The 13,017-nt window shown below is 32.8% G+C and overlaps 1 protein-coding gene across 1 annotated transcript; it reads right to left on the bottom strand.

The window, feature by feature from the left end:
* Nucleotides 1-107: 107 nt before the first annotated feature.
* On the bottom strand, nt 108-11,817 carry LOC124372068 (probable 28S ribosomal protein S25, mitochondrial). The gene is made up of 4 exons (XM_046830432.1): nt 11,469-11,817; nt 7,969-8,075; nt 2,366-2,453; nt 108-339 (listed from the first exon to the last, which is right to left on the bottom strand). The coding sequence occupies exons 1-4, from the start codon at nt 11,603-11,605 to the stop codon at nt 156-158; spliced, it is 516 nt and encodes a 171-aa protein (XP_046686388.1). The 5' UTR covers nt 11,606-11,817; the 3' UTR covers nt 108-155.
* Nucleotides 11,818-13,017: the final 1,200 nt, after the last annotated feature.

Raw genomic sequence — 13,017 nt, forward strand, 5'->3', positions numbered from 1 at the left:
TGATCCAACAGAATATGGTTGACAGATTGCTGAAGTTAATATTATTTCTTGTTACTACTGGCAAATAAGTGTTTTTAAAACAAAAGGTTGAATGGAAACATCACATATAATTTTACTTATTTACAATTTTTATTATACTAAAACAAACAATTAAGTTAACCATTCAACTCGTCCATCTTATTTCGGTATTTCCCTCTCATGTGGAAGGGGAGAGGCACAGCACCAGGACATGGTATTTGGCCGGGTACTTCACAAATGCAGGCCTTTTCACACATATATCCAAAGTTTGCTGGATTATCTTTTATTTCCATGGCTTGAGCTTCTGCTTTCAAAATGTCTCTGCAATCAAACAAAACTCATACATATCATAAGCTGAAATAAATGTGTGTAATATATATATAGAATTACCATAAACCTTTATCTGCCATGTTTTATGTACTATTTAATTTTTATGATACAGTAGACCTCTGCTAGTTTTTACTTGAATAGCCCCCCCCCTTCCTCGCTTAGTCCTATTGCTTATCTGAGTTTGTCTAAGATTTTGCTGCATCACTCAAAGTCGTATAATGTCAATGATGCATCATTAATTGACAGTATGTGTGTGTATCAGAAGACCGGTAGTTGTTTATACAGTTATTGTGATTGTGCATTTAGTCTTTCCTTAAAGTTAATTTAATACATGATTCATGCAGAGTTCGGTTTACATGTGATTTTGAGAAAACTAGTAAACTATGTCTGTTCAAAAGTGGGAGCACGTTACTCTCTCTGTACCCGAAAAACAAAATTGGAAAACTTTGAAGAGGCCTAGGTATGTGATTTTAGACAGTACTACTTTATGGGTATGGTTTGAGCAGGAGAGAAGTAGAGGAACTCTATTGTCTGGACCGATCATAAAAAGAGAACAACTCACACCAAGCAAAGGCTGGTTGCACCACTGGAAAAAAAGCATGTAATCTGGAAAAACATAATTTTCAGTGAGAAGTTCTCATTTGATGTAACAGCTTATAACAAACATATCAAAATTCGAAAAAATGTTGAACTGCATAGATTTGAACCAGATCAAGTTTATAACATTGAAGAATCTGGTTTAAACTGCAAGATGCTTTCTACAAGAACTCAAGCTGCACAAAATGAGTCTGTACAAAGTACAAAGCTAGCTAAAGAAAGAATCACAATAGCTCTATGCAGTAATGCTAATCACAATCATAACATGCCATTGTTTGTTAATGGCTAGATAAAAACTAAGGGGGTTGAAAGATATTAATATGCCGTCTTTATGAGATTTTTTTCCAAAACCAAAATTAGCGTGGATGCAATCCACCCTTTTCAAGAAATAGTTTTATGATAAATGTTCAATGTTACAAAACACATAGGAAACACTCTCTGTACGTGAAATATTGTTATTCAACCATGCAACATCTCATCCTTCCGATGAATTGAAAAAGGGTAAAATAAAAGCATTATTTTTCCAGCATTGTGATCTCTCTTCAAGCTCATATATATCAGAGGAAAATCAAGTCACTAAAGTAGCAATACCTTATATTGCGGAGTAAGAGGCAAAAATATAAAGTATATTGGGTCTGTTTGAGAAATTACAAATCAAGGCAGCAGCATATGGTTTGATGCTATGAAAACAATCAATACAACAAACAGATGTCATCTATAGTCACTAAATCTTGGGAGGGAATGTCAGTATCCAGATTCGAAAAATTGTTGCAAGTTGTGAAAAATAAATGATAAAAATGTATTTGAATTTGCAAGTATAACCCAAAGATCATTTAGTGAATCTGCAAATTGAGGAATATTGCAGAAAACTTAAGGTTGTTGTCTGCTACGTAAAAGAACATTACAGACTTTTCAGCTGGAACAAGATTATTAAATAAAGTGATAAAGTGCATAATAATTTATATTGTATTGAGTGGAGCAATCATGTGTGGCAGGACAAATAGTATTTATAACCCTAATGTACTATGTGTTATCTCAATTTACTACTGTAACAGTTATTTCTGTTGTTTTATAACCTGTAAACCACACTTAATGTAATGTTTTCTGATAAACTACAGTTTTTTATGTCAATAAGTATGTGCTTTTATGATAAATCGATCTTTCTACTGTTCCAACTATACAGCTCTCAATTCCATTTTTTTTTTTTTTTTTTTTTTTTTTTTTTTTTTTTTTTTTTTTTTTTTTTTTTTTGCACTAGCTAGCGATGCAAAACCGGTGATTTTTGGACCTGCATATTTAACAATCACATCGTTTCAATATTTATGGCAGAAAAAACCAATAAATATTTTTAGAATAGTAAGGATTGGCTCTAGCTGTATGTTGCACTGATAAACTAGGTACTGCAAAATGTTGGACTTACTTGGGTTTACCTAATACTTTAATAACATGTTCTAATATGTCGTCTTTTCCTTTGCTGTCCAAGTCAATAAGCATTTTTTCATTATTGTCTGCAAACAAAAACAGAAACCTTTATTAGTTTTACTGCAAGGGTTCTAAAATACAAGATAAGAAAAAGAATTATAACTATCTATATCAGGTTAAGGTGGATAAACTCATTATCGATCACTGACGAGATATTTTGTAACACAGTAGTTGGACTTATGCGCTAAACATACTGTTACAATATTAATCTTCTAATGGTTATACTATCTGATTGAAAACGGTTGTGTGTTTTCAGGCAACATAGTATTTTTACAATGATTGACATTTCTTAAATTTTCACAAATTCTCCATTAATGATACTTGTTTGTTATTTTCGTTATATGTACATATCAGTTTCATTTTATATTGTTTTTACAATAAAAAGGTGCAAGTAATATACTTAAAACTAAAATTTTCTACATTTTAAATGTATGTTACCTTGGAGAATGCAATATGCTCTTCTTAACCATTTTCCAAGTCCCGATTCCACTTATGACCAGCTGTATCTCAATAAATAATACTTTTTCAAAAATTCTCCAAGAAACATTTTTAACTTGAAACAGTGTGAGACACTACTTAAAAAAGTCATTCAATAAAGATAAGCAACTTTTGTAAACCAATAAGCGCCTCTCTCAGAAATGTTATGAGCCCATATCCAGGGCCGAATTTAGTAATGGGTCCGGGCCTCAGTTGGCAAATTTTTGAAGGTGGCAACATTTGAGGAAAAATAAATTTAACCTGCACATAAATTTAAGTTTATTATTGTTTTGAGAGTTATGTGATGCCAAGACAAAGTATTTATGACAAAAAAAAACCAACAAATAATTATTGACTCTACATGTTACAAAAAGGGTGAGAATTTGTCGTGCCATACTGACTGATGCATCAGCTTTGTGATTCATTGACAGGAAGTGACAACTGAGCATCTAAAAGAAGGTATCGGACATGACCAATAAGATATCAGTTCATATTGTTTATCTCTTTCTCACTGCAATCTACATCCAGTCTATAGTGTTGTTTCACTATTGTTATCACAACACAATAATACTATTGTTATGCAATACTGTAATATCTCTTACAGTAGAGTGTTATTATCCAACAATATGGTGAAACAATTGGTAAAGGGGGATTTTTGGATAATCGAACATCACTATAAAAACATTTAGTTTTTTGTTGAGGTTAGGGGAATGGTGAATATTAAAAACTGCCATAGGCAAACAATTAATAGTGCATTAAACATGTCATGGATATAACAGCTACCGGATTAAAAGTTAAGATTAAAGAAGTCAATCAATTAAATTTCACGTCCATTCACTGAATTGGTATGATCAAGTACTGCAGAACGTTTTGCGCAACATTCAGTAACTTTTCTGAATTATTAAAATCACTCTACAATTTCTTTTCTGGCTCTACCCATCAATGGAATATTCTAGAATCGTTTTTCAACTTTGATGATAAGAAAGCTTGCATAAGTTAGAACAGAGAGTCAATTAGGAAGGCCCTCAAGAGTATTATTGAATACGAATAGGAGAAACATAACTAAGGCTAAAGAACTGTTAACACAGCTTCTTTATCAAGAAAAAAAACATGTATGGCAGTTGTTTGGGGAGAAGTTTATAACACTAGTTCAATTCTTTAAGTGAAAAAGTTCAGTGAATGAATGAACTGGTATACAATTGTGAGTCTACATATCTCTCATTTTATTTGTGGATGAATTAAGATATACCTTCAATTGTTTAAAAGGTAGCTGGAGAACAAGCTACAGATTATCCAAAATACTTGGTGATTGTGAGACTGTCATAGAATTTATTAAAGACAAACAAAACCCTAAACAATCAAGGACAAGAAAGAAGTCTTTGACAAATCAGATTCATCAAAATCAGAGGAAGATGGAAAAAAACATACGAACAATGAAGAAAGTTCAGACCACAGGCTTAAAAGTTATTATGTGATAATTATTGACAACAATTCATTCTCAGTTAAATAAGAGATTAAAAGTCTCTAATGAATTTCTCAACAGGTTATCATTCTTATCAAAACCTATGCAACTTTAATGCCGATGAAATCACTACAGCAGCAAATTTCTTGCACGAAACGTATTCAACTGACATTGAAATGTCTTCCATTTGTTGTTGAGTTGCTTCAGGGAAACTTTTACATGGAGACTAAAGGGACTTTAATATCGAGAAAAGTCAGAGAGTGGTGAAGAAATGTCCTTGTCAAATGAATGTTGCTGTTGAATGAACTTTACAGATTTTTTTTGTCAAAGGACCTTTAGAACTTATACCTAAATATGAGTATTTGGCTAAAGTTGTTTCTATGTACACCAACAACCAGTTGTGCAGGTGAAAGATCGTTTTCTGTGCTGTCCAGACTAAAAAAGTTATTTTAGGCTGTTGATAAAAAACGTGAATTTGATTTTAATGACATTATTGATGACTTTGCCACTGCTAAAGCAAGGAGTGGGCAGTTTAAATAAACATAGGTAGTTCTGTTGTAGCTAGCAATTATGTATATTTTGTATTCTATTTTTTATTACAATATATGTTTTATATCAGATCAATGAATAACTATTCATAACTAATACCTTTAAGTTATACCATTATTTTGAAGAAAAATACATTACTCTATTTATAGCCTAATATAATACTTTCTTTACTTACTTCTGCCCGTTTCTCAGTAAAACTGACGATTAAATACTAAACAGATTTTTGTTGATTGCTGTCTATGACGTTATTCTTGTGGTTAGAGAGGGGGGTGGGGCGACAGCAAATATCTAGGGCCTATGGACGTAAAATGTGTAAATCCGGCCTAGCCCGTATCCAGGTAAATAAATTCATACATGTTGGGTAATTAACTCGCATTTTTGTTGTGGTGCTGGGGTTATTAAAAGTGTATGAGATGTTTAAATTACAATAACTAAAATTTTACATGGAATATGTTTTAAATATAGGTACAGTAGAACCCCTCATATCCGGCCTCGGTTTTACCGCACCTCGGTTTATCCGGCCACTTCCCGAAATTTAAGAAACCCAATATCGAAGTTTATTTCCCACGGCTTACAGACGGCGCAGTTACAACGCACTAGTCTCCCACGACTCGTGCGTTATCTTGGTGTATCTGTTTGTTTACATTTTCTTGTGTTTACTTTTCAGTAGCTGTGTTGTCCTCAGTTGAGCTAGTAGGTTTAACCTGTAAACAATTCGTTGATTATTTCCAGTGCAGTTGAGTACAGTACAGTACAATTGTTTTGTTTCATCAAGTGTTGTGTATTGTGTTGCAGTGTCGTTTTTTATGTACAGTATTGAAAAGGAAAAATGAGTGCGTCAAAAAACGAAAACGTAACGTAGTGACAGTGGAACTAAAACTTAACGCAATTGAACGAATTGATAAAGGCGAATCAGTGGCCAAAATATGTAGTGAACTAAACGTGGGAAAGAGCACGGTTAATGACTGGCGTCGTAATCGAAAAAACTTTAATGGACTATTGTACACAAATAGAGAGTGAAAAGGTTTTACCCGAACGGCGGTACTATTTGAGAAAAACCTTCCAATGAGATGGTTGATGACACTTTGTGGACTTTGGTTTTTACAAGAGAGAAGAAGGGGGCACTCCTATTTCAGGACCAGTTTTAAAAGAGAAGGCTATGATTTTACGTACAAAATTGGGAGTAAACACTGAGTTTCGTAGCCAGTTAATGGCTGGCTAGACCGCTGGAAAAAAGACATGGAGTTACATTTGTAAATATTTGTGGCGAGAAAATGTCAGCAGATGCACCATGGCGATGAATTTGTGGTCAAACTGGAAAAGATGATACAACAAGAGAAGCTTGTCCCAGATCAGGTCTATAACATCGACGAGAGACCGGGCTGAATTTCAAACGTTTGCCACAAAAGACATTCTCTGTTGGGTATTCAAGTTCAGCTTCAGGGTTTAAACTAAACAAAGAGCGTATAACGGTTGCCCTGTGTTCAAATGCATCTGGGGGAGCATAAACTTCCACTTTTGGTCATTGGTAAATCCAAGAAACCCAGAGCCTTCAAACACATTAATTTTTCTTCTCTTCCTGTGGTTTATCGTGCCCAAAAGTCAGCGTGGATGGACTCATACATCTTTATTGACTGGTTCGTAAACAAATTCATTCCTAAAGTCAAGAAATCCTTAAGGGAGCATAAGTTGCCAGAAAAAGCTATTTTAGTGCTTGATAACGCTGGAACCCATCCCCATGAGCTAGAGTGTGAAGATGCTCCCGGAATAAAAATTGTTTTTTCTACCTGCCAATGTCACAAGTCTTATCCAACCTATGGACCAGGGTGTAATCGAATGTATGAAAAGGCGATATCGGCGCAAACTTCTGTCTGAGATTTTAGGAAAAATGGACACTGGTGGATCTTGTCTCAGCTCTGAAGCAAATTAAACATAAAGGATGTTATCTACATGACTGCTGAATCATAAGATGAAATCCCCAGTACAAACATTTGTCAAGTCTTGGCGGAAGGCCTGGCCAGATATTGAGAAATTGGTCAATGACACAGTCAATGAATATTTGATCCAGGTAGCAGATGCGCAGCAAGAGAATTGTAATGCAGAACTTATAAATGACCTGACGAAGTTAGCATTAACTGGCGGTGAAGAAGAATCTTAAATCAAGATGTTCAGGAATGGGTAACTGGTGATGATGATTTGGAAAACGAATATCTAAGTGATGAACAAATCGTGCATGAGTGTTGTAGAAGAGCATGAAAATGAAGAAGCAGAAAAATCAGATGATGACATTTCGGAAGAAGATGAGGAGGCGAAAGAAATGCACTTCAGGGACATCACTAGCTTACATAGAGCAACAGGACCACCTCAACAGCTGTTGACGTTGTTATTCAAAAAGTGGAGAGGACTATGCCTTCAAAAAAACAATGGACAACAAAAGTTCAGCAGAAAATTACGGACTATTATAAGGCCTAATTTAATCTTCAAAAACAAATTTATTGGGAGTAATTTTTATATCTCAATCTTTATTTAACATTAATTTAAAATGTTATGTGAATTCACAAATGTACTGTATTTTTATGTTAATTATTTAACCACTTTTTCTTATACAATAAATTTTTTATTAGTTTTACAAACGTGTGTATTTTTATAAAAAAAATAATCTCAAAAGAGACTTAAACACTACTTTTGACTATATTTATTAATTACATATTATTTATTAGGTATAAATTATCGTTTTTATAATAGGTTGGTTTATCTGGCCGAATCGTTATCCGGCCATGGCCTCGGTCCCGTGGTGGCCAGTTATGAAGGGTTCTACTGTAATTGTTAAACATATTCCATGTAAAATTTAAGTTATCAGTTACTGTAATTTAAACATCTCATACACAAGGGAGATACCAAAATTAGTATAGTCTAGTCTAGATGTAAATGTTAACAATATAAATGCAACTAAAATTTATACTACCGTCTGAATTTGACAATGCGGTAAACTTACCTTATATTGTGGAATGCCAAGCACCAAAGTAAGGTATGATAACTTCTAATTAACTTACCAAAGTAGCAGGTAATGAAAGGCGATGGTGTCATGTTTCTCAATGTCACTATCTGAACGTTTGGGTTCTTGTACTGCATCTGTGGTAAGTACCAAAATACAAATTGCCTGAAAAAAAATCAAACATTTCAAATTAAGAGATCAGAATCACTGACTATTATTGGGGTTAAATAAAAGTAATGCAACAAAGTCGTATATTGTAGTATTTGGTCATCAGTATGGTTTTCTCATGGTCTTCATAATATTATGTCACATGCAATAAACCATCAAGTTCATTTCATTAGATTACGATACATCTAAACTTACCAAATAGTAAAATATAAAAACCTATTCAATAGAATTCTGAAGTAGTTTTATATATTGCAGTAAAAGAAACACACTATTATTGCACAATAATTTTAAATTTAAACCACGAGGCCTTTCAACACCAAAGATGCTTTTGTCGGGTGTGAATTATAACAATTAGAAACACAATAAATACACTTACAATTTAAAAAGAACTATCAGCTGAATAAAACTTAATAAACATCTTTTTATTAATAATACACATAAGATTTTGTGTAAAAAATGAAGTTATTTATATTGTTTAACACTGGATCTGATGGCTCGCTATCATTTAGATTCCTATCTTATTGAATATATGTGGCGCGCAGTGGCTGGCAACAACGCTTTCACCACACTTATCACCAATTTTGTCGAATTTTGGAATACTCAAATATAAACGTGTGTTTATAATTTTGTAAAATACTTAATAAAGGTATAGTTTTTTAGTTCATAATTGAATTTTACTTTTATACCATTTTTTTTTAATCGTTAAACGGATAGCCTCTGTTTAATCAGAAAATACCATTGTTTTATTTAGCGAACAGATTTTATTTTTAAGTTTATAGGCTTAAGTATAACGTCTAAGTTTCAAAGACTGCCATTTTCTTCTCTCACTTCGGTAATTGGTGGGCTTTGGCTATGCAGTATGGTAGGGGTACAGTAGTGAGGGAAAACTCCTTGGTGAAATCCATTGGTAGTTTCATAACATTACTACCAATAAAAGTAATAATAAGTAGCCTAAGTAAGTGGTTTTATAGTGTCTATGTGTACTATAAAATTTTACACATACTTTTTATTAATCATTACATTATTACTTTTTTGGATATAAAACCTGCTAAACTATACTGTAATTTGAAATACATAAAACAAAATTCTGTTTGATATCTTGGTTTCGGTAGTTTAGATAATCATGAATATAAACGATTTGATTATTTGTGGCCGCTTGTTATAGTGCAACCAGCCTTATTTATTTTCCCCAAGAAATGGTGTCATTGTAATATATGTTACAATAACATAAACCAAAATATAGAACGGGCAGACTTTACTAAGCGGCGGCCTACACTTATTATTCAGTTGTTTTTAGTTCAATATTTTTATCAGAAAGAATAATTTGATATTACAATTTACAACTTAGCATATGATTTCAACTTATCAGTTATAGTAATTTTAATGTAAACCATAAACAGCAAGAAGTAACTAATATTTTGAAACTTTGAAATGGCAAGAATATGAGGAAAATATGTAGATATTTCTCACAAGTGACGAGATTTATTTAAGTGGCTTCAACATGTGGGTTTGGTTCTTGGTAACCCATAGGGAGAATTCTTTCCTCTATTTCACAAAAATGGTTACTCATTGATATCAAGCTGGGGTATAGTATAATAAGCGGACTCGGTTTTTGTTTTATATAGTATAATCGAATACTAAGATACTTAATATTCATTTATGGAATATACGTTTATAAAACATATTTATAGCCATAATTACAATCATATTTTAAATTAAAATAACTAATACAATGCATATAGTGATGATCTTAAGAATAATCAATGAGTTCTAACGATCAAACAAACGATTAGAACTGGAAATAGGAAAAACTCATAAATATAAACGAAATGCCTAACATAAAAAACATTAATAACAGGAGACCTTTAGGGTACGGTCCAATAAGCGGACCCGGTTTTTTATATCGAAATTGGCAAAACGATATTACTTAATCATAACCATCGATATAATCAATCGATACTGATGAATTATTTTTAACAACTTAAATAATCTATATGAACAGCTGTAAACACTTTCAAATAATACAAGGTAATGTTTTAAATTTCACGTAACATTGTGTATTAAAATGGCCGTTCAATCTTAGGAAGCTTCACGAAATTGCTTTAAAAAGACGATAAAATATGTTTTTTTATGGCTTCAGGATGTTGGGTTAGTACCTAAGAATCCATTATGTGATATTTGTGGAAAGGTAACAAATGTAACTGTCAGAGGAGCTAACATGGTCGTCTTCAGATGCAAAAAAAAGAAGGTAATGGTGGACACAACTTTAGTAAAAAACGTTTTCGTTCTGTTTCATTTAGTTAAAGTTATGAGTTTCCCTGATTTTGGTTATGTTTCATTTTATTATTTGTTATAATTAAATTCACATTTTAATTTAAACATTATGATTGTTATTACTTTTATATCGATTGATCAGTCTATGATTCGATATGCGAATATTTAGGTATCGATGATTATATTCTTCGATATAAAAAACCGGGTCCGCTTATTGGACCGTACCCGACCTTTAAACATTTTTGAGAAGTTGTTGAAGTATCTTCTCTAGAAAACCGTACTTCTCTTCTGCACAAATACTCACAGAGGTGATATGCAAGCAGGTTGGCTGATATGCCACTTTTTAAACTTCGTTTCATGATCTCCCACAAGCTTTTGATTGTCTGTTATTATGTATGAAAGAAAATAGGTTTAGTATATGAAAAAGTGTTTATAGCCTAGTTGATACAAGTTAGTTATCATTCAAAAATCAGTATTGGTTTTTATATTAAAAGTTATAATTGAGTAATATCGTTTGTCAATATCAAAATAAAAAAACCAGGTCTGCTTATCGTACCCTACCCTCAAGCTGGGCAAGTTATAAATATTGTAAGGTTTCTTTGATATCTTAAGACTAGGCCGTAGTCAGTTTTGTAATGTTATTATTACATTTTTTTCTTTTTATTGTAATGTATGAGATTCTTCTTACAGTAATTTATTATAACTCTTATTGTATACGATTTTTACATATCGAAGTTGGAAAAACAACAGAATAACAAGTGTAGGCCACTTATTGAAGTCTCTCCTATAGAACAAACGTGAAAGTGTAATAAATGAAGTATTACTTGTGGCAGTGTGTGTGTGATTTAATTGACCATTACAATCAACCCAAGAGTAGAAAACTGACAGTCAGTCGGCTGCCAGTGTAAAATGCCAAATTTTTGCAGTTGTATTTGAAAATGAAAAAGTACTTGTGGGTTTTAGGTTATATTATAAAATACATTCCCAAGCTGAAGTCCTCAACTTAAAAGATTTTGCTCTAATCGACTTCATGTTTAAAATAAGGACATGACATATTAACTCAAGAAATACACAGGTAAATCTACTGTAATCCTTATTATTCCTAATCAAACTAACCTTGCACCTTCATGATGGTCTCCTTTCACGTTGTAATTTATGGAAAGTATTTGTAAGGCATCTTTGAAAATAATCTTTCCTGCTTTAAGATATTTTAATGTGTACCTAATAGGCTCAACTCCTTTCATAAAAGGCATAGTTAGAACTGTAATTCAACACCTGCATACAAGAAAAGTTTATTTATTTCTAATTCTTTTGAAATATTTTCTTCTTTTGTATAGCCATTAGCCAACACACTACACGGAGAGGTTAGATTTCCCTAAATATTACAAAATTCCCTATATAAAGATTTTTGTTTTAAAATCTTGTCAACACAATCAAACTGTATGAAGAAGGTTGTGCAGACTAAAATACGAATCAGACACTGATGTAGACCCAGTACATTGATCAGCTGATCAGAGTTTTGGCCAGCATAATAATAATTCATTTTTGTAGTTTACTTTTGACTTTTTGAAAATAATTCTGTTTGAAACTTTTGAATAAAACTGTTGAGTTATTTTCCTTTATTTTTCTTTTTTTTTCTAGACGTGCTCTACCAGAAACCAAAGATTATGTATTGCGTTTCTTGAATATGGTTACCTATGTTTTGAATTTGTCTACTTTGAGTAAACGGTTGAGGAAGCTGACTCATCAAAATGAACTTTTTGTTTGGAGAAACGAGCATTCCGTATGTTTTCAAATTATCAAACAACAGATAGAAACAGTAGCCCTCTTCAAATTCTATGACGTGACCAAACCATTAACAATCCAAACAGATGCTTCGTCTTTTCAATGGATGTCTTTGGCTGTACACTTCTTCAAGATAAGGAACCAGTCGAATATGCATCAAAAAACATTAACAAGCACACAAATAGATTATGACCATGTCGAGAAAGAGATGCTTGCAGTGATGTTTGTATGCTATCGGTTTGATCGATATCTTTGTGGTAGAACCGGCATAATTGTGGAAACCGATCACAGTCCATTGGTCGGTATTTTCAATAAACCCCTGATGAAATGTCCAAAAAGACCTCAGAACATGATCCTGACTCTCCAGCGATGCAGCGTTAGGGTGAAGTATAAGCAAGGAAAGAACCTGTATCTGGTTGAATATTATCTCGAGTACCAGAGAGAGTATAATATCAAGAAAAACAGTTCGAAGTCTACAAAATTAACCACCACTTGAATCAGTTTGATCAGGCGAGTACAATTCAAGAAATTGCAACACGAGTTTATTATGACCATGTTAAAACAGTAAAAATGAGCGACGCATCCGTCAAGAAGATCATAGAGGAAACAGCTAAAGATGACCAGATTCAGAATGAATCAAACAGATCTCAGATGGCTAGCCCCAGGATAAGAAAAGGATTACATCAAGTTTAGCGTGTTTGTAGAATTACAGAATGGACTTAATACTTGAAGAGAGAGTGGTTCTGAAAGGTAACCAAATCTTGGTTTACAAATTTTTAAGAAAAGAGGTGTTGAGGAAAACTCATAGTGGTCATTTAGCCATAGAGTCAACAAAAAGGCTTGCAAAGGAAGCAGTGTTTTGGCTAAACATGTTATCTAA

This window comes from Homalodisca vitripennis, unplaced genomic scaffold, assembly GCF_021130785.1.
Source record: "Homalodisca vitripennis isolate AUS2020 unplaced genomic scaffold, UT_GWSS_2.1 ScUCBcl_2454;HRSCAF=7240, whole genome shotgun sequence".
In the NCBI taxonomy this organism is placed as follows: Eukaryota; Metazoa; Arthropoda; class Insecta; order Hemiptera; family Cicadellidae; genus Homalodisca; species Homalodisca vitripennis.